The sequence below is a fragment of the Capricornis sumatraensis genome, chromosome 21 (assembly GCF_032405125.1).
Source record: "Capricornis sumatraensis isolate serow.1 chromosome 21, serow.2, whole genome shotgun sequence".
Taxonomy (NCBI): domain Eukaryota; kingdom Metazoa; phylum Chordata; class Mammalia; order Artiodactyla; family Bovidae; genus Capricornis; species Capricornis sumatraensis.
The window spans coordinates 45,018,299-45,031,326 of record NC_091089.1 but is presented as its reverse complement, the minus strand read 5'-3'; the positions used below and the strand labels follow the sequence as shown (position 1 = coordinate 45,031,326).

Here is a 13,028-nt window from a genome sequence, read left to right as displayed (position 1 = left end):
TCTGCAGCCCCTTCCCTGGAGACCACTCACCTCACCTTTGAGAACAGCCTCATCCTCTTACGTGGGGTTTGCAGTCACCTCCAAAACATACGACTGAGTATTAAAATCAGTATTGAATTGTGCTGAAAAGAAATCAACTGAGTAATTTGAGATTCTTTGAATAGAGTATGACAGATATATTCACTGGAATGTTACAAAACCACTCAAAGGCAGATTGATAATATTATCAGACACTGAAAGATATCCAAAATATATTGTAATGTTGAAAAAAAAAGCAAACTTCAAAACAGGATACATAGAATGATGTCTTGTAGGCACAAAGAAAAAATATTGAGTAAATTACAACAAATGGTGGTAATTATTTCTGAGAAGTAAGTGTAGCATGACAAGAAATGTTTGCTGTCTAAATTCTACAGATTTTAATCAATGGCATCTATTATGCTTAGAAGTAGCCACATATAAAGAGTGTGTCTTTGAAAAATGAATTCTGATTGCAAATAGTTGTAACAAACATAAGGAAAGCAATATAGTTCAGATTATTCACACGTTACTGTGATGGATAGTTTGAACATTTTATTTTGATGGATTATGCTGATGATGTAATTAAAGCCTTTGTACTTAACTCCTGGAATCTGGAAGTGTACTAAGCATCTCCTCTTTCTTGGTGTAGCTTCCTGGTGTTTTCTCATGTGAACAATATTGTTTGTAACATACAAATGATGTCTACCATTAAGAGCTGTTACAAGGATAAAACCAACTCATATTTGAAAGGGGTGATTAGAATAGTGGCTGGCACATAAATGTTACCTATTTTATGTTATTATTTTGTAGTATGATTAGCATATTTTTTACTCTACTGCTCTCTCTAGCCAGCTTTCAGAGATATTGTGTTCAAAAACTTGCTAAGTTGAGCCTAGTCTGCAGCTCACTCTGTTTCCTGGGGTCCCTGCAGGATGCTGTGTAAGGGTTTCTCACATTTAGTTGCAAAGAAGGCTGGACGACCCTTCTGAGTGGACCCAGCTGTCTGGTTCGGTGGTACTTTTTCTGGATCTGGTGTAACCATCGCCATTCATTGGTGTAGAGGTTCTAAATCCTGTTATCATGAAAATTAACCTGATTTGCAAACTGGAGATGACTCCACCCTTGTTACCACAAAACAGGGAAAATGAGCATTAAAGACAAGACTGTTTCATGGATGAGGGATCTGATCATACACTGTCCCTTTAGACACCCACAGTGAAATGAGATGGCTTTTTGAGGAGACTGTAAATGACCAGGTGGCATCATGTTTTCTAGAACAACCTGCTGATGCTGGCCATCCTGGCCTTCGAGGTCACCATCTACCGCCATCAGGAGTACTACCGTGGTCGGAACAACCTCTCAACCCCCGTGTCTAAAACCATCTTCCACAACATCACAAGACTCCAGCTGGATGATGGACTTGTTAACTGTGCCAAGTATTTCATCAATTACTTCTTCTACAAGTTTGGTCTGGAGGTGAGTTTCCTTGCTGACCTGTTCTCTTTTCTCTGAAAACTCCAGCAGCTGCTTTCAGCCAGGTGGCCACTAGGGCTCTGTGGCATGTCTCATGCCCTGATTTCCGTCTCCTTGGGATCTGAGGGGGTGGGGGGAGCTTCCATGGCAGGGTCCCCTGGCCTGGTGGAGAGTTTCCAGGACTCGGTGCCTGTCCCCTGCTCTGCAGCCGTGGACATGGCTTCTCAGGATGCCCAGTCTTACAGATGCCTGGGTGTCTGTTTAGTGCCTTCTGAATGTATGACCTCAGCCAGAGCACACTGTTTTGACCTGAATAGTGTGGGAGGCCTGCCTTCAGTACTTGGAAGAGTGATTCTTATTGATGGCCACCTGGTCAGCCTCCTGTCTTCATGATGAAAACACACTGCAGAGGCAGAGCAGGTGAAGAACTCATCCAGGGTCTGGGCCCAGGAACGCGGGTCTCCACCGCCCCTGGGGGCTGCCCGCCAATGCCACTCCCCTTCCCTGTAAAGCCGACTTTCTGCCTCTTTCATCCTCACGCAGACCTGTTTCCTCATGTCAGTTAATGTGATCGGCCAGCGCATGGACTTCTACGCCATGATTCACGCCTGCTGGCTGATTGCCGTCCTGTACCGGCGCAGGAGGAAGGCCATCGCCGAGATCTGGCCCAAGTACTGCTGCTTCCTGGCTTGCATCATCACCTTCCAGTATTTCATCTGCATCGGCATCCCCCCTGCCCCCTGTCGAGGTGAGTCCCCCCAACCACTGGCACCGGGAGGCAGGAGCTCAACAGCATGAGGGGCTCCCTGACCGGCTCCTCCCATCTCACACCCCGCAGACTACCCTTGGAGGTTCAAGGGCGCCAGCTTCAATGACAACATCGTCAAGTGGCTGTACTTCCCTGACTTCATCGTTCGACCCAACCCTGTGTTCCTTGTGTGTAAGTGGGGTGCTGGGGTCCCGCCTGCTCATCTTTCCCATGGTGGTGCACTCCTGCAACCCCCCCAACACACCCCTGCACATACAGTCCAGACAGGCTGACTTCCACACATCACCATCACCAGCCACTAGCGGCTCCTGCCGGCTCTGTTTTGTCTACAGAGTTAATACCATGTTAGCATTCCAAACACTTTTTTCACTTTAGTAATTTTATCTTCTGCCACACACCCCCACTATCCAGCCCCACATACCTGTATGCACCTACCTTCTAGGAGAGAGGCTGCGGGGGGCAGGCCCGATCCTGGGGAAAGCGGTTGCTTCTTGCTGCCACCGCAGACATAGACCTACAAACTGGAAAGGGTAGCTGGAAGGATGAGGCCAGACCACAGATGCTTCTGTTCCGCTAGATGATTTCATGCTACTCCTGTGTGCCTCGCTGCAACGGCAGATCTTTGAGGACGAGAATAAGGCTGCTGTACGGATCGTGGCGGGCGACAACGTGGAGATCTGCATGAACCTGGATGCGGCCTCATTCAGCCAGCACAATCCTGTGCCCGACTTCATCCACTGCAGGTAACGTGGCTGCCCACGGGCAGCCCCTGGGAAGGTGCGACCCCCAAGCCCATGCCTCCAGCTCCCCTACCTTTCCTGGGCGCTGACCCGCTGATTACACCATGAAGCCAAGAATCCCGGGGCCAGACGGCTGGAGGCCAAACCTTCTTGTTATCCTCCGTCCTCCATGGACATGCTCAGGGCAGTTCTGGGGAACAGATGCCCCTGAACCCTAGGACAGCCAGGGCCTCAAGAGCTCCCAGGAGCCCTGGAGGTCCTCCCGGTGTTGCCATGTTGTTCCCACAGGCTTGGTTTTATGATTTCTGAACCCAAAGCAGGTCAGGCTGAAGAGTGAGGGCCGGGGCTCCCTCAGGAGGATTCACAGCTGCAGGCAGGGAAGGGAAATGGATGGAAGGCACATGATACACAAACACGTGTGCACGAGCACACACACACTCACACTCAAACATGCCAGCAGCCTAGTTCCGCCGACTTTAAGTCACACACATTGGGAGGACTGTAGGCGTTCAGATCCCACAGCAGGACTGAATCACTGACGTTACCTGTGTGACCGTGGAATGCTGAGAAACACCCACATCTTATGCACTCTCCAGTGTGTGTGACATCAAGGATGAGTGAAACATAGTTTAAAGAAAAATCATGGAACTCTTCAGAAGTGTTGAGTATTTTAGTCTAAGAAGAGTATAGTCCAAAAGTCCACGTCTGTGACAGTGTTCTTCTCAGTTCAGTTCAGTTGCTCAGTCATGTCCGTCTCTTTGCAACCCCAGTGGACTGCAGCACACCAGGGTTCCCTGTGCATCACCAACTCCATCACCCTGTCCATCACCAGCATTCTTCTGGGGACCATTTACTCCCTAACCACACTGAAAACAATGTAGCATGTATTTTATCAGAGATGACTTAAGAACTCCCACAAAATAACAACTCAGTTATCAGGTATCTGATGCACAATTGGTGCTTCTGTGCTTCTCCCCAAACTTGGGAAGAAAAACAACCAAAGCAAAGCCTCCATAGCCTAGAGACTCTGAGCAAATGAATCCAGATGGGTCATGGCTTGTAGGCACGACGTCTGTCAGCCGATACCCAGCTGGGGAAGCTCCCGGAGCTCCACCACTGGGGGATGATGGGGCCCGAGCATCTGCCTGTCTGCAGAGTGAGGAGTGGCCCCACAGAAGGGGCCTTGGCTCAGCCCAGGAAGGTGCAGGGAGAATGCTGACAGAGCCTGTGAGCTCCATGTCGATGTGTAAAAAAGTGAAAGTGGTAGTCACTCAGTCGTGTCTGACTCTTCAGGTACTAGGCAGAGAGCATTGCTGCTTGTGGGAAGTTTGACCCCAGTTTGATGATAATAAAAGTGCACATGGCGTTTTCACAAAGTACTGCTCTGTCCATCACTAACTGGATGAGGATTGCATGTGGACCAGCTGGTGATCAGAGCACCCTGTCTAGCCTGTGCCTCCAGGCCAAGTCAGGAGGAGGATGTGTGAACACGTTCCCTTCCTCGACTAGACTCTCCCGACTTGGTCTGTGCTGCAGTCTGTGTTGTCTCTTGGTTTTGCTGTCCAGGTCGTACCTGGACATGTCCAAGGTGGTCATCTTCAGCTACCTCTTCTGGTTCGTGCTCACTATCATCTTCATCACCGGGACGACCCGCATCAGCATCTTTTGCATGGGCTACCTGGTGGCCTGCTTCTACTTCCTGCTCTTCGGGGGCGACTTGCTGCTGAAACCCATCAAGAGCATCCTGCGCTACTGGGACTGGCTGATCGCTTACAATGTCTTCGTGATCACGATGAAAAACATACTGTCGGTAAGTGGCTCGTGCCATGTAACACATTTGCGGTCCCAGTGAAGAGCAAACAACCCATTCAGTGGTTACTGAAAGCCCTCAGCCCCTCATGCTGCTCTCTTAAAAGCCCCGAATAGGATGCTGGCAAACTCAGAATTGGAGTGACTGTTTATTACTCTTTGTTTTGCTGTTTTAAGCAGAATCCTTTTTGCTCACGTCCACCCTCTCAAGGACAAGAGGATATGTATTTGTAGAAAAAAAAAACCTCTAAAATGTATTTTTTCAATTAAAATCGATCCCTTCTGAGGAATGATTGGATATCACTCCAGGACAGGCTGCACGTGGCCCTTTATGAGTTGAAATAGTCATGTGATGTCTTCACAAATTATATCCTGTTGGCTGGAACCGACTCTCTTACTGGGAAAACTCTGTGCAAGTATAAATATTGATAGAATAGTCAAGATTTTCCTTGACACCATGTCGGGTACAGATGGGAGGGACAGGCCCCCAAAGGTGCAGGTGTTTTATGGTGCCCTGATGCGCGGGTGGACACGGGAGCTTCATGGCTGTGCTAAGCACTGGTATCTTGACTTTAAAACAGCTAAGATAGTTCAGGGTTGAGACCAACACCTCCTGTCCACAGAACGAGGCTGATTCTCTGTTAAATTTCCACCTTGCAGGCCACGGTGTGGCTCGTCCCTGGTAGATAAACTGCCCATGCATCATCCCAGAGTCATGTGAAATCTTTTAGGCCACAAAGCTACCTTTCAAGCTATTTATTGTGTCAAGAAATTAAACAGTGACCTTTCAGGATCTGAAGGAGTTAATCCACCTCTAGCTCTGATTAAAACTCAATCCCAGGGCCTGCCCCTCATGGCTGTAACTGACAGAGTGTTAGAAGAACAGTGGTGGAATGGGGTGGGAGGTGAGAAGTAGTTTCTAGAAGGAGGGTATATACATTTACCTATGGCTGATTCATGTTGATGTATGACAGAAACCAACACGATATTGTAAAGCAATTATCCTCCAATTTAAAAATTAATTAAAATAAAAATAAAAGAATGGCTGCCTACCTCTCCCCTTCCTAACACTTAAAGATGAACTCGCCAGGCAGTTCTACTGGAAAGCATTTGACTTTGGGTCGGGGGAGGCATGTGCATTGCTGTGTTTAGAGCTCTGGTGAAGCCAAGTCTATGTAACCATAAGTGTGTATTTGAAGAATTTATTTTTTCTCCAGTCCATGAGAATGGTAAGTTTCTAATTGGTAGTAAAAGTGAATTTTATTCCTCAGTTGGACTCCAGCAGCGCATGTTTGCCTGTGGGGTGGTGTTGAGAGTTGTCGAGCGGGGGTGAGGCAGGACAGGAGGTCACTGTTTCTCCTGAAGTCAGTCCGATGGGCTGAAACTGGCACCTAGGAGCTGATCCCTCCCGACAGCTGTTCCTGGAGAGGGTGTGACTGTGGAATCCACTCATTCATTCATTTATTCTGCAAACCCGGGTTTCAGACCTGGTCTTCACTTTGCTTTTTTGCTGTTTAGTTGCCCAGTCGTGTCCATCTCTTTGAGACCCTGTGGACAGCAGCACATCAGGCTTCTCTGTCCTTCACCATCTCCCAGAGTTTGCTCAAACTCATGTCCACTGAGTCAGTGATGCCATCCAACCATCTCATCATCTGCTGTCCCCTTCTTCTCCCGCCTTCAGTCTTTCCCAGCAGCAGGGTCTTTTCCAATGAATTGGCTGTTCACATCAGGTGGTCAAAGTATTGGAGCTTCAGCTTCAGCATCTGTACTTCCAATGAATATTCAGGGTTGATTTCCTTTAGGATGGACTGGTTTGATCTCCTTACTGTCCAAGAGAATCTCAAGAGTCTTCTTCAGCACCACAGTTCAAAAGCATCAATACTTCAGTGCTCAGCCTTCTTTATGGTCCAGCTCTCACATCCGTACATGACTCCTGGAATAATCATAACTTTGACTATATGGACCTTTGTCAGCAAAGTGATGTCTCTGTTTTTTAATATGCTGTCTAGGTTTGTCTCTGCCCAAATCTGAGTCCTGTGCTCACCCATTGGCTATCACAGAGTCAGGCTTGTTCCTATGATGCTCTAAGTATCCTGTTTGAAAAGAGAAGCACTTCCCAGTGCAGAGAGCACAATGCTGAGGCTTCTCCACTTTGCTGCTCAGGTTTAACTCCCAGAAGTGAAGCATGAAGCGCTTTATTGAGTGGCACTGGATTTTAGGAGCCATCAGAGCACTGAGCCGCAGGAAATTCCTGTACATGTTGGGAGTGCAAGACATCAACCTTATTTTCTGGGTACAGAGTCTCAGGATATGCATTTCCCATTTGTTTTTCAGATAGGAGCGTGTGGCTATATTGAAAAATTGGTTCAAAATAGTTGCTGGTTGATCCAAGCATTCAGCCTGGCCTGTACAGTCAAGGGCTACAAAATGCGTGAGTATGAAAAGCAGATTTGGGAACGGAGGGACACAGAAGGGAGGGCAGAGGTAGAGTTTTAATTTAAATATCTGGGCCAAAGCCCCTGAAGGTAGGAGATGAAGGGACACCCAACTCAGTGTCTTCAAGGAGCTGTGGGCTGATGCTGCCAGGCTATCTGTGGTCAGAACACCCCACCCTCAAGATAATCTTTGATCTTCGACAAATGTCCCGTCCCCCTCCCCAAGCAGGTCTTTAGCAACTCCCTGCACTTCCTGTATTTATGATGGGAAGGGTCACAGATGCCCACGCACATCTGTGGCTGCTGTAGTGGGCATCTTGGTCATCAGAGGAGCTCTACCTGCAGACCCCACACCGTGAAGCTCAGAGAGACCCCACCGGGTGGAGAGCTGGGAGGAGTAACAGGGTGTCTGCAGTTAGACTCCCTCCCTGCTGGAGGGGGGACTCCCATTCCCACCCTGTGCCTCTTGCGTCAGAACCCTGGACAGCACCGCTGTCCTCTCTTCTCCATGGCACCTGGAACCTGGCGCTTCCCCATCCTCACCCTGTCCCGCCCTGCCTTCTGGTAGGACGATGAAGAAGGTGCTAGAGCTTGTTCTGATTTGGGGTCAGACATGGTCTTGGCACCTCTCCTTCCAGTAGACTGTGGCTGCTCTTCTAGCTACCCTGGGAAGGGCCCATTCCCAGAACACGTCTTGTTTGTGCCAAGATTCCCTCTGGCATTGGGACATACAGATGCAATTTCTCCCTGACTTTTCCTCCTGAGCCCTAGAGTATCCAGAGCTCACTTGTGGTCAGCCTTATGAACTGGACTGCGAATAAATCCACTCACAGGGACTCAGTGCCTCGGAAGTTTGCTCGTATGTCTGTGTGATCGTATCACGGAGCTTATAAAATAACAAGGAAAATGGGTATTCATTTTAATTTTTTTCTTTTTCTTTTCCCCTCCCCCAGCTGATGATGACTCCTCCTGTAAACTGCCCAGTGGGGAGGCAGGAATCATTTGGGACAGCATATGCTTTGCCTTCCTGCTGCTGCAGAGAAGAGTGTTCATGAGTTACTATTTCCTGCATGTGGTGGCAGATATAAAAGCCTCACAGATCCTGGCTTCCAGGTGGGTCAGGCTGTGGAATCAAGGGATTTCTCCCAAGAAACCTACCAGGAAGTGACATTGTACCTGGCCAGCTGTCTGAGCTTGCTTGTAGAACCCACAAGAAATTAAGACACGTTCCTTCCAGGAGAAGTGATCCAAGGCTTTAAGATCTAGAACAGAAGAGCAAAGAGGAAGACTCTGGAGGGAGTTACACCTTACCAGGACTGGGATACCCTCAAAGTTCAAAGACAGACTGGACATTGAGTCCCTCAGTCCAGACCTCAGTCCTGGAGTAGTTCCTTAGGACCTCCTGAGTCGGAGCAGAAGCAGAGACCATGTTGGTCCAGAGCCTAGTGCATCTTCCCCAGTCTCTGCCCCCTCCATTTTAAGGAGAAACTCCTGAAGATAGAGAGAAGCATATTCATCTGTTACCTTCCAGAGTGTAGCTGGAGGAGCCCCTTTCCCCAGGGGAGGCTGGAGGCTGTGTGAGTCTGTCCATGGGGATGGGGCTTCTAGATGGGACTTGGGGCCCCCAGCCCCAGCCCAGAGACTCCAGGCAGCAGCGCCCCGCTGCCCCTACAAATGTTTTCTCTCCCTTAGTAACCATTGTCAGGGAAAGTGACCAGTACTGATAAAAGTGCTCATTCATTCTGCTTCTGGCTTTCCTTTAGAGGGGCCGAGCTTTTCCAGGCCACCATTGTGAAGGCTGTGAAGGCCAGAATCGAGGAGGAGAAAAAGTCCATGGACCAGCTGAAGAGGCAGTAAGGATGCTTGCCTTTCATTTGGGGTTCTCCTGATCCTGTCCCACCAGCTCCTGGCTCCCAGGGAGCCCCAAGCCCTGAGGAAGCCATTTGTGGTGACCTTCACATCTGCCCGGTGTTTGCTCCGTTGTCGGAAGGAGGGTGCAGGGGAGTGGGAGCAAGGGGAGGAGCTGCCATGGGCAAGACCAGTGTCAGTCCTAGTTTAGATGCTTCTTCCAGAGCCCCCAGCATGTTTCTGCACTCCCTGAATTCCAGTTTCCTGTTTTAAATTAGGGCTCAGTCCTGCCTGATCCTGGTAAATATTAAACAAGCTAATGAATGAGACTGGGTCGTTCCCAGTGACTCTAACTCGGAGAGAAGTCCATCATGTCTGTGGGTGAAGCGAATGAAATGGGGTTCTTACTTCAGAAGGCTCTTTAGAGATTATATAGTCCAGTCTGGGGAGAAGCTGCTGACGCACATAGATGACTTAAAACCCACACTAACCGGAGCTCGCACTAAAAATACACCCACATTTCCATGTCCGGCTCACGGCCTCCTGTCCCACCATGCCATCCTGGAGAACTCAAGTAACGGACTAACTCCACCCAGGAGATCTGAGAAGTCTTTTTTGTTTTAAATTAGCCCACTGAAAATAATTATTTTCTTGGAGTGAACTCTCCAGCAGTAAGTGGAACTTCTGTGGAAGGCTAATGCCTCACATGTTTGGGGCCAGGTTTAAGAGCTGATGGCCATAGAATTGAAAACCTAGCCACTTTCTCCAGGAAAATGGAGAGAGTCTGTCAGCCCACCAGGAAAGTTCCCTGAGTTTCTAAGACTAGTTCATTCCATCCTGACCTCACCTCCCAGCTTCTTTGCCTGTGCAAAAAATATTTGTCAGTATGAATCATACCCATGGCATGGTTATTTTCATAATCAAAGATATGAGTTATATAAAATATATATAATGAAAGTACAATATGGTATAGCTACTGCTATTGTTGTTTCTAGCTATCTAAATCAGCTCTAGAGAAATAGCAAATTTGAACCCATATGTCATATGTGTTCCTAATTTCCCATAAGTGAGACCTCTTAGTATAATTTATATCACTGGATTTTTCCATGTCCTTAAATGAGAAGTCGGAATAAAAAAAAGAATGAAGGCAATGATCATTGCTAAAGACAAACAAATAAGGAAAATACTATTTAAGATGCCCAAAGCAGAAATGTCACTTAAATTAGTTTTAAAACTTGGGCCATACATTTAGAATTTTAAGAAACCAAGAAATGAAATGTTTTAGGACTTCGTTGGTGGTCCAGCACACTTCCACTGCAGGGGCAGGGCAGAGTTTTGATTCCTGATCTGGGAATTAAGATCCCACATGCTGCACAGCGTGGCCAAAAAAATTTTTTTAATTAAAAAAAAAAAAGAAATGCTGTCATTCAAGAGGACATATGGGGGAGGTGAAGCGCAACACTGCAGTTTCTGAATAGACTTCCTGAATAAACAGACAAAGAACTACAACACAATGTTTCCCCAGATCCAGTAAGAGATTAGATGTGATACACAGAAGAGTCTTGGGGTCTGATAGAACACTCGAGAATGTTTGAGTAGCACCTTGCTATTTACAAAACAGTTCTTACATCTATACGTCTTTTCACTTGATCGTCACAACTATATGAGGTAGGCAGTATTTTTTTTTTAAAGAAGAATGCAAACCTGGGAGAATAAAAGAAACAAAGAGACACTTGTTGCTCACAAGCAGCCATCCACAAGTCCCAGCTGTTGCCAGTCCATCCACGATTTTGGCTGTGTGCATAGAAGTGTAAAGGTAGCTGGGTGTGGGCTGTGTGCATAAGTGTGTGGTAGCTGTGGGTGTGTTCTCGGCATTGCTGCTGCTATTTTGTTGTTCAGGATGGACCGCATCAAGGCCAGGCAACAGAAATACAAAAAGGGTAAGGAGAGGATGCTGAGCTTGACCCAGGAGTCGGGGGAAGGCCAAGATCTCCAAAAACTTTCTGAAGAGGATGACGAGAGTATGTTGAAATATTTCCTTCTTCACTCAGTACCTTGATGTTGAGTAAAAACATGATCTAGGGTAGGGCTGTGAAATAAAATTGCTATTCATTCTAGTTTTACGTTCCAATTGTGGGTGGAATGTGTTTGTTTCAGAAAGTACATATTTAATAAATCCATGACTTTATGAATAGCACCATATTTAGCAAGATGACTTTAATATAAACTAGCTTCCATTTCACAGACATGTGCTCCTGAAAAAAATAGGATGAGTTGGCTTCATTTGTTCCTTTAGGGAAGATATGTGGTCTACTGTTGTCTTTGATTTCTATAAGTTTTATACAAAAATTAAATACATAGGCCCCTGAATAACAGTAGTTAAAATATTCAATTATGATCTGTTCCAATGAAATTTGAGATGAAATACATATTTATTATATCTAAGTATAGATTTGTTATATCCAGTTAAGTTTAAAAGTTCTTAAAGACACTTGCATGCTTTTCTATTTGAAAGGAATGAAGAAATAATACATGGTATTCTTCCAGTGCGTAGTATCTATTTATCAGAAGTAAATTGATATTTTCCAACCATGCATTAAAATGATCACAAGAGATATTTCTGGTTATTGGAATGTACGTATTTTAGCAAATTATTTGCCACTAAATTTTTCTGTAATATCTGGGTGGTGCTTCTTTTTGTTAATTCTGTGGAAAATTCAATGTGGGATGCATTTTTGACAGATAATCCTCTTCTTATACTTTTTATATGCCTTCAGTCACTAAAAAGAAAGTGAAAATGTGGCATTCTGTTAATCAAATACTGAATATTTACCTTGTAGAATTGACTGCTGAACCACATAAATGTTCAGTCAGTAGAATTTCTTTTCCTGACCTTGGGTGTACTTTTGCAATATGTCTAGATTTTGACAATTGAGTTGTTAAAGCGTGGTTTTCAAAGTTTGTTTTCTCACTTCCTGAGAATTAATATTTGGACATATTTTATTTTAGGAGAAGCAGACAAACAGAAAACCAAGGGCAAAAAAAAGCAGTGGTGGCGGCCTTGGGTTGATCATGCTTCCAGTAGGTTTTTCTCGATCCTCTTCCGATTTCATCGATTCTAACCCTTATATCCTTGACCAGAATTCAGGCGTCCCCGTGACCTGTGTGTTCCATGCATGGTTTGATGCTTGTGACTTGATAGGAGGGGCAGAGGGGAGAAACACTGTGATCTCTGTGGGTCTCTGAGCCTGACAGATGGACTCTTCCAGAGTAGTCAGCCGACTCCCCTGTGGCTCATGTGTTCCTGAGCACCACCCATGGGCTCAGAGAGGGAAGAGGGGTTGATGGCTTTGTTATCAGATTCTGAGGTCCAGAGCTCTTCTGAGGTGTGTTTGTTCCATGGCTGAAAACCCTTATTGAAAATGCATTTCAGCTCCTTCTGGAACTCTGAATTTAAAGAAAATCACTGTATTTGGAATGTCCGTGACCCTCTTTGAAAAGCACTAGCACTAGGTGTGAATGTGAACGACCTACCCACCCCCCGTCCCCTGCCCCCGCCTCACCTCCACCGCTCTGCCATTCCAAGAGCATTGATTCCATTTTTGTAAGGGTAGTTGGCAATTTATTAAGCACAAAGATGGGGATACCTTAAGACAGTTACTTTCTCACCCTGCCTCCTCAGTTTCAAAAAAGCTTTAAAACTACCCTCCAAATCCAATGCCTGGTGTGTGGGTGGTCTCAGAGTCACCAGAGCTCAGACAGGACCCTCCAGAGCAAAGTCAGATGATGGTTTTGGAAAAGCAGAGCTCAATAGCCACACAGAGTTGGTATGCTTCACCCTATCACAGAAAATAGAAAAAGCGTGAGTAATTGCGAAATAGAGCGGCTATGCCTGCTCCCCTTAGCAGAGGATGTAGCACTTACTTTTGGCAA

General features: G+C 46.4%; 1 protein-coding gene across 3 annotated transcripts in view; it reads left to right on the top strand.

The window, feature by feature from the left end:
• The window catches only part of PIEZO2 (piezo type mechanosensitive ion channel component 2), a 255,348-nt gene that overhangs the window by 200,835 nt on the left and 41,485 nt on the right, over positions 1-13,028 (top strand). For all 3 annotated transcript variants that reach the window (XM_068993743.1, XM_068993741.1, XM_068993740.1), the window contains 10 exons: positions 1,297-1,497; positions 2,038-2,242; positions 2,333-2,434; positions 2,841-3,006; positions 4,570-4,813; positions 7,147-7,243; positions 8,201-8,360; positions 9,011-9,100; positions 10,995-11,116; positions 12,105-12,176. In XM_068993743.1, coding sequence (XP_068849844.1) covers positions 1,297-1,497; positions 2,038-2,242; positions 2,333-2,434; positions 2,841-3,006; positions 4,570-4,813; positions 7,147-7,243; positions 8,201-8,360; positions 9,011-9,100; positions 10,995-11,116; positions 12,105-12,176 — 1,459 coding nt within the window. The remainder of the gene's footprint in view (positions 1-1,296; positions 1,498-2,037; positions 2,243-2,332; positions 2,435-2,840; positions 3,007-4,569; positions 4,814-7,146; positions 7,244-8,200; positions 8,361-9,010; positions 9,101-10,994; positions 11,117-12,104; positions 12,177-13,028) is intronic.